At 35.8% G+C, this 14,232-nt stretch overlaps 1 protein-coding gene across 4 annotated transcripts in view; it reads left to right on the forward strand.

Moving 5' to 3' along the window:
- Positions 1–13,575, forward strand: part of scai (suppressor of cancer cell invasion) — a 61,489-nt gene extending 47,914 nt beyond the window's left edge. For 3 of the 4 annotated variants that reach the window (XR_004615666.1, XR_004615665.1, XR_004615667.1), the window contains 7 exons: positions 4,601–4,700; positions 5,147–5,228; positions 6,043–6,115; positions 7,307–7,480; positions 8,049–8,149; positions 9,192–9,420; positions 11,666–13,575. Coding sequence is in view for 1 of the 4 variants with exons in the window: in XM_034602795.1 (XP_034458686.1) it covers positions 4,601–4,700; positions 5,147–5,228; positions 6,043–6,115; positions 7,307–7,480; positions 8,049–8,149; positions 9,192–9,338 (677 nt within the window). In the remaining 3 variants the exon portion in view is untranslated. Of the gene's footprint in view, positions 1–4,600; positions 4,701–5,146; positions 5,229–6,042; positions 6,116–7,306; positions 7,481–8,048; positions 8,150–9,191; positions 9,885–11,665 lie in introns of those variants that run through there. The other variant, XM_034602795.1, reaches the window with a different exon arrangement.
- Positions 13,576–14,232: the final 657 nt, after the last annotated feature.

The following is a 14,232-nucleotide window of genomic DNA, read 5'->3' on the forward strand; positions in this document are numbered from 1 at the left end:
CACAATTACGACTGTGTTGATTGTTTAATTTAAACACCAGTATTTTCAAGGCAAAAAAATTCAACATTGCCTCTATCTCAGTTACTACTAATTTACACAGCTGGGTTAAAGACATTGAGTATGTCTGATAAGTCTCTGAGATGAGTTGTGTGGGTTATTGTTTTGTAATGTTGCCTCTCTACCACAAGGCGTTACTACTGCTGCCCCGGTGTAACATGAAGCACAGCTGCTGTGCATCGGTGCAGTCCAATAAAGATATTTTTGTTATCTAACCATTTGATATCTTTTTTATTACCAATTTGGAATCGAAATGGGGAATCAATAAGAACCGGAAACGATAAGCGAAATCGAAATCGGAATCAATTTTATCGGAATCGATAAAAATAAAATAAAAAACGATACCCAACCCTCCATACGACAAATATTTATCCATGTAGCAGCTTGTGTTTCACTGTCTTACTGGTATCAGATTTGTTGCTTTATACGAAACATTACTCTCACTTTCAGTAGATTCACAAATCCCCAAAACTATAAAACAAGCTATTTCTTTTTATTCAGAATGACTTTCTTAGTATGTCCCAACACAAGGAGAGGGGGCATTACCCATAAAGTGTTGCTTTATGCGGATGACCTTGTACTATAACTATCTAACCCTCTACTAGCTATATTTGAAAGATTTGGAAAATGATCAATTAAAATAAACTGTACCCCCAACTTTTAATATTCTGGCCAAATCTTTCCCCTTCTAGGTCAGTTCCTATTTTATATACTTTACCTTTCTCACACTCTCTTCATCACCTTCTTAAGCTTAACCACTTAAATTGAGAAATACCAACTGAATCTTGAACTGGTCATATTTAACTTGATAAAAATGATGTGAACATTCCCATTCTCATCTCATTGAGTTTATTGACATCACTAAAAAGAGTCTTTCTAACTGAATTTATAATGGTAAAAAAACGTAGTCGTAAAGCATTAGGCTTAAACACCATAGGAGACCTGCCCTACCCAACGTACTTCACTACTATTGGTCCAGTAATATTCAGAGGGTGATAGAGTGGGTTTAGAGTCATTCATACCTGGGTGAGGATGGACTGGCCCCATATCCTCTTTAAGTTAAACCAATAATCACTCAGACTAAAAATAGGTCATAGTTCCAGAATAATTTGGCCTGCATGGTCAATCTCCGATGGCACCCATTCTATCAACCACCTTTTCACTCTAAACTTATCCTGGCCTTTCAAGCATTGCATTCAAATGGAATCTGTTTCATCAAGGATTTATACATAGGAGTGTTTGCCTCATTTAATCAATCATGATCAAATATTATTTTAAGTGCCTGTAACTTTTTTCTTTATGTACTGATCAGGGACTTTTTGAGAAAAGGCTACACTACTTTTCCCCATGACACATTGCTCAGATATGTATTTAATAAACAATTTGAACATTCAACCTTTGGATAATTTTAGAACCCTTTGGCAATTAGACCTCGGCAGTCCTTTTCATGAAGATATGTGGGAGGCAACACTGAAAGAGGTTTTGTAAATCATCCCCATACTATGAACAGTTTCATACAATTGACAATCAATTGTGCCCACTTTTCAAAAGCTAAGCTGGTAAATATATTTCTTAAAATTGAATCCACTTGAGAGAGGTGTAGGGCAGCTCCAACAACTCTGTTTCACATGTTGTAGGCCTGTTGCCACAAGCAGTGTTTAGATCTCTAAGTGAAGCATATAGGGTATCACTATCAATGCACAGCCCATTACTGCCCTGTTTGGTGTCAATTTAAAACAATCATCTTACATGCATAATGTGATTGCGTTCACAGCATTTCTTGCATGCAGACTCATTTTGTTAACCTGGAATGGATCAAGGCTTCCTTTCTACATCAAATGGTTGAAAGATGTACTGTTTCACTTAAGTTGGATAAAACTAAATACACCCTGCAGGAGAGTGCCTCCATGACCCAGTTATTTTACCACAAATCAAAGACAGAAAGAATCTCTCACAATATATCTAATTTCCTAGTATATAACTGTTTATAGCATATTTTGCTCTAGCTCCACCTGCTGTTTACAAAGCTGCTTCAGTATTATTGACCATAGAGCTTAATAAAATAATGTAATAATCGGTCAAATGAGTACTTTTACTTTAAGCTTTAACTATATTTTACTCGTCTAAGTCTGAGGGTGCCAGGTGTAGATAAATATAAAATGTAAGCCCAGATACCATTGTAAAATGGTGCAAAAACTGTTTGAGATTGAATGCGCACATGAAAACATATTACATTATATTACATTTCATTTAGCTGACGCTTTTATCCAAAGCGACTTACAATAAGTGCATTCAACTATGAGGGTAAACCCAGAACAGCAAGAATCAAGAGTACAATTTGCTTCAAAAAAGCCAAACATGTAAGTGCCATATAAGTGCAACTAAACTGATTTTTATTTATTAGATTTTATTTTATTTAAACCCCAGAGTTGACGTTGGTTTATTAGACATCATCTTCTTAACGAATGTGTAGTCGGTTATTTTGGGCTAAAGAAAAAGGGTTTGGGGCTACAGCCCTGGATGCCCCAAGCAAGGCGATACCCATGTACACACCTTTCAGAAATGAGAAGCATTCACTAAATCTGACTTTTCATGTACAATTCACTGTCCAAAAAAATGTGAGGGATATTTAAGGTAAGAAAATTAAAATGTTTTTAAATAAGTAACTATGTGTCACACGGAGAGTTTTGGTGACACCTTGCTTCAAAAAAAACAAGTCTGCCAGAAGGAGTCCAAGCTACAAAATGCAAGTGCTACTAACACCTGAACTCTGTTAGTGTCAGTTAAGTAAAACTGACTGAAATCCATGTGTGTATGTTGACATTGCAGGGTGTAAAATGTTTCAATTGTATTCATTGTGATGCTAATTCTTTACAGATTTAATAGTGTTATTTATTCATACATAAATCATTTTACTGTCATTTTCCTTTTATTCAGTACAAAAAATGCTTAAAATGGGTCACTTGATTTTCAGGTGCAGGCTCAGTTAAAAATAATGTTTTTATTTCAAGTCATGCTTACAGTCATAATTATATTCACGTCTGCCCTACCAGAGTTTAAATTGAGCTACTTTAAATAATTAACTTTGCCCTTTTTTCCAAATACACTCAAGATTAAACAATATGTGAGTAAGCCTTATATAAGACATTTTTTTGCCACACACATTAACATGATCTGAAAATCTTTTGCCATACAGTGGAACACAAAGTTGGCAGGTGTGGAACAAATACAGGGTGACCGACATGTAGAAGCATATCTCTGTGGCACTCTTAGTTTTTTTTTAATTGTTAGATGTCACTCACTTGCTTACAGTTATCTCAACAGGCAGGGCTGGACTGGCCATTTGGCATACCACTTTCCGAGTGGGCAGATGTGCCTTTTGGGCTGATGCAGTTGTCTTATTTTTTTTTGTCTGATCGGCCCTTAACCCTTGTGTTGTTCCTGGGTCGGATTGACCCAGAGTCTGTGTGTGTGTGTGCGTGCGTGCGTGCGTGTGACAACAGCCGGGGGAAGCAGGGAGAACACAAGGGTTAAAACATATAAATCGTCCCATTGTTATTTTTTCTTAATTAAAACTGGGCCTGCCCAATCATCTTTAAACACCTCCCCCTTTGGGCGCTGTGCCGGTGAATCGAAAGGGAGGCATGGAGAAATTGCGATAGAAAAGACACACCCCCATCCTGCCAGTTATCCCCTTCATTATTATTGTAAAGATAACTATACAGTTTTCCAAAGTGAAATAATATGCATTGAAAACACTTGTCTTAATTACAAATGCAACATAAAGTGATTTTAAGTTTTGAAAGATTGACCACCCACTGTCCACTTACTCACTATTCCCTAAAACTACAATATAGTGAGCAGGATTATTGCGCACAACAACAACGTCGGCCGGTGGAAAATCCCACAGTGAATTTAGACTGTTTATTTTACACTGTCAGACATGTTACTTTAATTCTATCACTCAATAGAATAAAACACATTTACATTTAATCAGACTGCATCTTGTTTGCTTTTTTGAATCTTGAATCTAACCCTCTGCACCTTGGTATGTGCTGCTGTGTCTTCTGAAGCACATGTAAGGCATGAGGTCTATCCACAATTAAAATGTTCATAACTAAATGGATTTTCTTGCAGTTTGGTTTGTTACAAATGTCAGATATTTATATATGTTACAGAAGGCTTGGTTATATTAAAAATACAGCTTTTCATAACAAAATTTCTGATCGTTTTGTCACAACCCAGCTCTTAAGGCCCTGACCAAACGGTAGTCACACCACCACTAAAGTATATTTATTAAGCCAACATAGGATAACCAAAGACATAAAAAAAACTTACAAACAAGTGGAGTGAGAGCCGTCTATAGGACCAGGGGTGGAGGGTGTGTGTGGGGGGTGGATGGATGGGGCCGGTCTGGGCCAAAATGCCAGGGCCGATTTGTTGTCCCATTCCAGCCCAGTCAACAGGTATCTTTACTTATTAACCAAGTAGTATAACACAGTCTATCATGTATATTCAAGGTAATAACTAACATTTCCTGTAGGACCATATGATTTTGGAGGAGTTCTCACAAATACAAACCGAGATGTGGTGAATGGAGAGACCATGCAGAAGAGGAATCAGCTCCAGAAAGAAATGCACTGGTGAGATAATACCTGTACAATGTTGATCAATTGTCTGTCAGCCTGATTAATCTTTTATCATGTCATGAAATCTTTGGTTGTTTTTAGGAAAAATTTTAATTGAGATTTTGCAATGTTTCATATAATGCAATGGAAGCTGTCAGAGGTTATTGAAGCTTTGAAAGTGCACCCAACAAATCCTAAAACGCCCACATTGTGCAACCAATGTTTTACTGTTGCATATTTTGACTAATGACAAATATTATCTATCTGACTCTAATTTTATGTTCTGAGTGCTGTCCACTTTTTAAAAGCTTTGCAACTTTAACCATTTGTACACAATAAGCAACGTAGAAAACAACTGATTAAAAACTCATCCATCGAAATTCTGCATTGCAGAAGCTCACCATTAACTTGTTGGGATAAAAATGTATGTTCCTCATAGTAAAATGTTTATAATGTTGCAGCCTTCATCCAGGGGATTTATTCCCTTTTACCCGGAAGCCACTTTTTGTCATTGTGGATTCTTCAAATAGCACAGCCTACAAGGTACGTAAATAGGTTGAGTAATGTGGAAAACACCTACAGTTTAGACTATAAATATTTAGACAGTTGCATATCCCTACATTTGTTTCTCACACTCTGAGCTACAGCACATCCAATTTGAAACTAGATTGGCACACAGTAGAGGCCATAACTAAGGGCCAACAGTTTTCTTACAGATGTCAGTCCAGAATTTTTACATCAATATCCATGCATGGTAAATTTGTAAAAAAGAAAACCAGATCCATGCCAGAATTTAATAGGTTCAATCTTGTCCCATGTTCCATTCCTCTATCAAATTTTGCGGAAATCTGTTCAATAGTTTTTGCATAGTCCTGCTGAAAACCAAAAAAATCAAACGATCAAATGAAAAGCATTGGAGGAGTGATGCATACCATGCAAGTGGATATTCATCCCAGTGCCAACATTTTTATATTGCAATAATGACATTAAATGATAAAATCTGTATAATATAATGTATACCTCATGATGATGAATGATTGGTTAATCTAATTTAACTGTACATCATGTCTCCAATCCTTTTGACTTCATAGTGATTTTTTTGGCAACTTTGGCATGACATCAATGCAACATTTCCAATTAATTGCATAGACTCTGACTGCCTGCCATGGCCTAATTTGTCTTAACAAACTTTCATATTTATACAACATTTACTTACTCAATGATTTCAAGTTGAATGTGCTTAGGCAGAGTCTTAATAACAAAAAGTCTAACTGGCAAAATATTGTGCATGATGTGATCACAACATGAATTTATATTTTGTAATTAAGATGAACTTTTCTGTCCTTTGTCGCAATAGAATTTCACAAATCTGTTTGGCCAGCCTCTGGTGTGTCTGCTATCACCTACGGTATATCCCAAAAGTGTACAAGGTGTGTTACTCTAGACTAACAGTTCATTAAAGAATAAAGCTGATGATATTCTATTTTCTATTTGTCTTAGAAAACAATTCAACGAAAAGACTAACAATGTGTTCATCTGTCTTTCAAGACCAGTTAAATGACTTAGACCTTTATAATGAATTTAATGACTTTTGACTTGATTAAAGCATAACATATTTCCAACCTGTGGAGTATTTGTGTATACATCTGTGATTTGTGATTTAGTTTGGATTTAGCCATTTGATTCCTTTTCCTCAGAAAAAGACTTACAATACATTCGGGGTGTTCTAACAAACCATCAACAATTGTATATAGCCACTGTAATGCTATTACCCATACACCCATTACAGCCCTTGTTCACAGACACACAAAAAAAGGTGGTGTCAATTATTGTGATCTTGAACCAAGGATAAATTTAAACTATAAAAAAAAGTTAATTATCTGCCATTATAGGTAAATTATTACAGCTCACTTTAAAACACAGCAAAACTTAACAGAAATGAAAACTATGAACACTAACATTAACAATAGCCAAACCAATATGACAATCGTTTTAGAATTTGGTGGCATGGGAAGCAGAAGTCCATCTTCTTTCAATTTGCTATATGCACCATACCATGTTTTTTAATGATGATGAATGACGACGACAGTATTTTGATTGGTGAGGAGTCGATTCAACCTGGCTTCACTTTTCTTAGTGATGAAATGACCAGTCAGTGTCAAATCTGGCCTTAATCTGATGGGCTATAATTATAATTTTTCACTAAGGAAAGCCAGGCAGAGGTAGCGTCCTTTGAGGAATGTGAGAATTTCAATGGCCACTAGACAGAGCAGAGGACATCACTTACACATTTTAATGCGCACAGCAGTAGAGGCGTGCTACCCCATCACACAAGCTTTGGAAAATCCCCCAAATTGTCCCAAACAGCTGTGTCGGCAGTGTGTGAACGGTGTAGAAATGAATGTGTCTTTGAATGGGTAAATTTGGCTTGTACTGTTAAGAGCTTTGAGTGGTCGATAAGACGAGAAAAGCTCTGTATAAGTACAGTCCACTCACTTTTTACATTACAACTTGAATGTTGGTTTTGTACAATATCACCAAAAAGAAGTTGTTCTTATTTTAATTTTTCAAAATATTTATTTTTTCTTTTACTAGTACCATGTCTCTGCTTGCCTCTTCAGATCAGTCTCAGCGTGGAAGTCTCTTCACTCTGTTCCTCTACAGTCCACTCCTGGCTTTCTCCTCTATGTGTGGCTTAAACAGTGTGCGACGAGGCCTGTGGGACAGAGCTCAAGAGTTTCTTTGCAAAGTCTACCGTGACATTGGGCAGATGATAAGTAGATCACGGACCATAGGTAGCACATCTGCCATATATTCTTTCATGTCTGCTAGTATGTTATCAAGATTATAGTGGACTGTGAAAATATTTTTTTGCTTTTTCCATTATCAAACAGTTATGCCTTTTGGCAAATAGTAATTTAATTTAGTTATTTAATTCACTGAAATAACAGAGCGTTACTGTGGGGTGCCCTGATAGCCTGCCAAAATATCTGAATTAATCTGTACATTAATAATAGTTTTTTTCTGTTCAATTAATAAGTTAGTATTTTGTCTTTAGTCATGAAGAAGTGCATAAAGCTTATCACAGATTCCTATACCCCATGGTGATGTCTTAAAATTTCTTGTCTTGTCAGACCAACAATGCAAAACCAAAGATATTCCATTTACATTATATAAAAAGAGACACATTTAAGAGGCTGAAAACAGCAAAGTTTGGGCATTTTGGCTTTATATATTAATGACTTTTGATTAATGATTGAATGAATAAATAAAATTGTTTTACAGTAATTTTTGATGATCAGTTTAATCTATGATTTAACTACTTGGCTCACCACTATTGTTTTTTAAATGTTGTCTCCACAGATCAAGCCTTTTTGCAATTCTTTGGTGATGAGTTCCTTCGACTGCTTCTGGTCCGCTTTGTCTTCTGCTCAGCTGCACTGAGACTGCATAAACTGTTTCGGGTAAGTCACTGGTGCTTAAGTTATCTGAAAGAAGTTCTCTGGTTTATTTGAATGCCAAAAGCACATCATATAGTGAAGAGCAGGGTCTGTACCTGTCTTGTTGTGTTGCACACCTAAATCACATTCATGTATGCTAATCAGGAGGTTTGGTGGTTGGATCAGCGCGATAGATAGATAAATACATATGATGAATGTGTGTTTGAATGGCAAACTGAGCTGTAGACCATCTACCATTTACCAACTAGACTTGTTACGGAATTTTTGCTCTAATCGAAAGTTCCATATTAAATCAGATTAATATGTCTTTGTTAACTGGCTACGTCTGGTTCTGCTAGAGTTTTCTCTCAGTCGCCAAAGTGTTTGCTCATTGTGGGAACTGTTGGGTTTCGCTGTAATTTTCAAGGTCTCGACCTAATTTAAAGTTCCTTGAGACAATGTACATTATGATTTGGCGCTATATGGATATAATTTAATTTAATTGAAAAATTACTTCTTAAAACATACAATCTGTATTTTATATAAATACTTATATAATAAGTAAACTTCCTTTTCTTTAAAAACATACTAAAGGTAAACAGGTGCAAATTTTAGCTTTTCTTGATATAAGCAGTGTTCCTTTTGGGGGATTTTTCCCCTTTGACCAGAATCTGTCCAACTAGTTAAAAACTATCATCAAAACCAAAAATTAAGATGATAAAATGAAAGAAACAATACAGGAGCATCAGACATCATTTTCTTAGAGATACTGGCCAAACCACTGATACAGTCTTAATATAGTTAGCTAAACAGTTACATCCATAACAAATGTAATCTTGACATTAGCTTAATTATCAGTTTAAAGGAAGGGCTGAAATATATAGAAAAATGTTTTTATACATGTATCCAAAGGTGTTTTAGTAGACACCTCTGTCTACAGCGAACACACAACAATTTATGGCAACTAGTTATGATAGAAAACTTCCAATCAATTAATGATATTGCTTCAAAGCCTATTTGTTGGGATGTTCGATGGGATCAGAGATGTTTGATTTTGTGTTTACAGGAGTCCCGCAGCTTCCCTGAGTCATATCCTGAGCTGCCCAAACAGGACACAGTGGAGAGCAGCCTCTTACAGAAGCATGTTTTGGAGCTGGCAACCATGCTGGATGTGCAGGGTCTGTTTTGGGATGATTCACTGGAGACATACTAACATTTTCACAAAGGGCAAAATGGCACATATGTACATACAGACTCAACTGCCAGAGGCCTCAAAGTTGTCCTCTTTTTTACAGGTAATGGAATAATTGATTCAACACATACAGGTTAATGTCCTGCATTCAAGGGTTAACAATGAAAGAAATGTAGTGCAGCATTAAAATGCTCAAATGAGAAATCCAACGGGTTTGATAGTGTAAATTCCCCAATTTGAGTCTCATTGGCTTGCCTCATAAATGTAAACAAAATTTAAGACTGAAAGATGAATAAGAGAGTAAACAATGTTTAAGAAATCACCAATCCCCCAAAATGCAAGGTTTAAAACTCACTCCTCATCAGAACATTTTAAAGAAGTTTAAAGGGTTGGTTGTGTTTTTGTTTTTGAAGAAACATTTATCATTGGTTACCTGAATGAATGTTATGTAAGCATAAAGGACATAGAATGGAAAAGCTTTCAGTGTGATTTCATCAGTCTGCATGACACCATAGCAGTCTGTTGAGAAAAGAGAACACATTGATAAATAAATAAAAAGAACAGATACAAAACTTGTGCATCAGATATTTTTCATAACAAGTGTGATGTTGAGATATTATTCACACACTAGTTAAAATATCTCACCAAAAATGTAAAATGGAACTAGTTTGGATTTTTATATTTAACAAACAGTGCTAGCTGTATAACAGCCTTTTTGTGCCAGGGTGCATGTGGTTGTGTTTGGTTGATTGTTGTAGGAAACATTAGTTGTAAAACTAATTTTGTCATTTACCATCAATCCATCATACATAGTCTCAGCTTTTTTCATTTGGAAAACTGTAGTTTTTTAATTTATTTGAGCACTGTGCTTTATTTTCATGCAAAAAGACAAAGATATTGTCTCTAACTTTTAAGGATATAAATCAGCTAACAGGCTGTTTCAAATGGCATGGTAAGTGAAGCCAATGCATGTGTGTTGCATGGGCCTGAACATTTATAGTTGAGTCAAAAAATAAAGACAGTCTACTTAAAGACAACAGGAGGAGACTGAGTCAAAAAAGTAATGTGGTATGCCAACCAACTTTTATTCACTGATAACATGTACCATTTAATTTTTCACAGATATGACTTGCCAAAACACTAGCCTTCATGACGGCAGGATTATTATGTGGCCTGTCAGCTGTTTACCTCCTACGGAATATAGCCTGCTTCCAAATTAACTATAGGCTATACCAGTCATTGATCTGCTGTCATGTTACCGTTCATGTGTTTTACTTCTCCACCATCCATTAAACCACTGCCTCAAGCTCATAAATGCAGCCAACTTTTTTTTGCTGACAAGAAAAAAATGTGTCGAAAAAAGAGAAAGGCTAGGTGAAGCTGAGGAAGGAAGAACCAGCAACCACTGAATTCTGTTCATTTTATAACTGGGGGGAGGGGACTTGGTAAAGACACTTTGTAGGCCTATTGGTTCTTTATTCAGTTGCACACAGCAGCACTGCAGGTAGGTGATGTGTGAATCTCTATGTGGTCATTTGCACTTTTAAAATTGTTTTTTTTATTGTTTTTTTAACGTGTCCCAGATACTTTTCCATTCTAAATAGTACATTTGAAAAATGTTGACATCCCTATTAGCCATAATATAGTTTTAAATACCTTGAAGAATAAAACACTTCCGCAGTACTTCATCACAGGTCCTAGTGGTTCCTGGTTGCAAAAACTGAAGGGATCAGAGGAAAGACATTTTTTTCTAAACCAGGGTTGGGGAACCAATGGCTCTTTGAATTTTTAGAATAGCCTTTGATGGACGTACCAATTTACTAAGCACATATATCACACTCACCTCTTAAGGCAATGGCTGGAACTGCTTCGCTTTTGGCAAGGTGTCTGAAGTCAGATTGTAGTGATGTAAAAATAAATGATCACTATAGTAGGATATCCCAAGATGGGATAACTCTCAAGATGGAGGTTATTGTAACGACAAGCTCAATGTTGCTTTGTAGATTAATGATATTGTGTTGGAGGTTGTCAACTGGTTCCACGTAAAATGGTTTCACAGATATGTACAGCGGGTTAGAGTTAGCCCAAACCCTAACCCCTCACCAAATGCCTGAAAGAGTTTTGTAAACTCACCAGTATATTCAGATTCCAGAGCAGACTTTTGTTAATAAATAAATATATATATATATATATATATATATATATGATCCTATGTAACACAGACACACAGATAGAACAATACACTTAGTGTAAGGAGAACCTAATTATTACACTGTTCTACACGCTGAAACACACAAACTAATTTGCACAACTGCTATCTAAATCCTTACATTTCTTGCCTTCCTTAGGTGCGCTAGATTCCCCTGCTCCCCCTACCTTGGACTTTCAGTGGAGAGACCTGAGGTCAACCTACCCCCTCACCCTTTCCTACTTCTGAATGTGAGATCTGCTCAGCAGGCAAAAGTCTGCCTGGCTCAAAAAACTAGAACTAGGGTATCCAGTTTAACACGGTGACCCATATGGTGACATCATTGATGGGACACATGCAGAACAGAAAAACCTTTACATGAATGAAACCCTTTTTTTGCGCCCCGTGCAGCCCTGGCCAGCTTCCCATGTTGCCCATATCTAAGTGTACCACTGCATCAGAGACCAGAGAGAAATTTCACCTGTTGTCCTACAGTGTTTTTTGAATCCACACTGCAACAGTTCTGCAAAACAAACAAAAAATAATAGTTTTTCATTTCTCTAGAAGAGTGCAACTTTTGCATCTTCTTTTTTGACAGTAACAATGATGCTTGTCATGTAACATGTAATGTCATGTAACAGTGTGTTTCATTCACCCTGACTGTGACATGACAAGCTTACACCCTGAAGGACATGTTAGTCTACTATTTTGTTATTTTCTTTTATTGCTGAAAAAAATAATTGCTGTCATGAGTTGTTAGATACAATTTTCTTGCTGGCCAAATACTGTCTAAACTGATCTTCTTAATATTCTTAAATATTGCCATGCCAAATTAGATACTTTGCTTGTGACTAAAGCATAGTTATGTTGAGGCATGGCATTCACTCAGTGGTGAAAGGTACTTCTCATAATTCCCTGGGTTTTAAAATGACCCAAAATCTACAGCATATCATCATCATTCCTCTGTCCCGTGTTAGTGCTGTTTCAAAAACATTTGAGTGTAACTTTTGAAAATGGCACTATCCCAGCAAGAACTTCCAGAGCACTAGATCTGGAAGTCTCTGTACTTTTTTAATGACCCTGAGGTAGAAAATAGCATCTCGGTAGATTGAATTAGTCTTTTGTCTCACTGGTGCCAAAATTTAATTCCTCATGCAATTTCACAATTTCATAATTTATTTTCAAACTCTTAGCTAAAGCACAAACAAATGGTTATTGAAGAACAAGTGTACTTGTTAAGTAGTCATGGGAACAATGTCTGAATCAGTTGTATGCAACTAACATAAATACATTACTACAATATTACTATTGTATATTAAATTGTATATTACTACAATATTTTAAAGAAAATGTTAAATCACCCAGACTGCTTAGATCTGGCAATTATATGCTTTTGCATTGGTTTAAAGGGCATGCAGGTTTCTGACTAGTTATCATCAATAGGTACATTTTACCCTCCTTTTTTGACTCACAAGCTGAGGGCCTTAAAGACAACAGTGTCAATCAGCAAATCTCCATCAAATATTTTCTATTTTAAAGTTCAGGTTTCAAGCTTTGTTTGTCATATGTTAAAGGAGGGTCAGCAGTACAATGACAATGTTAGATGAGAAAGACAGGTGAGGTCAGCAGTGCTATTAAAGCAGAAGATTTTATTTAAATAAAAAAAACTTTAATATAAATAAAAGTCAACTACAATACTATACTATTAAACTATATACCTTCAAGAATGCAAGTGTAAAACCAACTTTGACCCCTACACAGATATTTCAACAAGTACAGGCCAAAATTGCCAGGAAATTGCTGATTCCTCAAGATTTAGATACCTGCATTCACAATTAGCTCAAGACAAGGAATCTAAAAAAAACTGGTGTGGGATTAAATAAAAAAAAACTACAGTTTAGGATTGAATCAAAAAACTACTGTTTGTTCATGGTGATGAAGGAACATGTCACCCAGTGCGTCAGTGTGGATGGATCAATTGAGCTCAATGGAGTTGGACATACTCAAGACTTGCTAGAAGGACATTGTTGGTTAGGTCCTTTAATGAAATGTATGGATTAAAAAAAAAAATAGTGTCACCTGACTCATCCTTGAAAAAAATTACATTTTCACAATTTAGGCCCACATCTTAGAATAGATGAAATCCAAACTGTCACTACGTTATATAATTTTGCTAAAGCAATTCACCAGAAAAGAAAGTTTCCTATGATTTTATTTATGCTCTATATTTTATTGTGTTGCTAGGGAGTTTATTTGTGGCACCAGTAGGGGTTGTGGTGGTTGAGACTCACCATTTTAGTGATGCTGGTAGTGAAAGCAGCTCACAATGAACTGCCCTTGACCAAGATATTCAAATAATGAGGCAATTGAGGAAAAAACTACATCAGCTTTTAAAGTTGAGTTTGAATTGACATGCATGATGAGAATACCAAATTTCTTTAGTATTTATTATATTTAGTGACATTGTTGAGTAATAAAAAATATTATGTAAAGCATTTTTTGACACTCATTTGTTTGTTCAGTATTTAGTATTTCTATAAAATGTGTAGTGATTCATGATGTTAAAATTAAGGAGGAGCAAAATGTTGATGAGGCCAGACTTTTCTCTGGCAATTTTTCACATTCCAATTTTCAAGAACTAGAAGAAAATTAAAGAAGAATAAATTCTGTTTGTTTTTTGTTTATATTCTACATTTGTCCGGGAAAGTAAGACATTTCTACTTTTTT

Source organism: Hippoglossus hippoglossus, chromosome 12 (assembly GCF_009819705.1).
Source record: "Hippoglossus hippoglossus isolate fHipHip1 chromosome 12, fHipHip1.pri, whole genome shotgun sequence".
Classification (NCBI taxonomy): domain Eukaryota; kingdom Metazoa; phylum Chordata; class Actinopteri; order Pleuronectiformes; family Pleuronectidae; genus Hippoglossus; species Hippoglossus hippoglossus.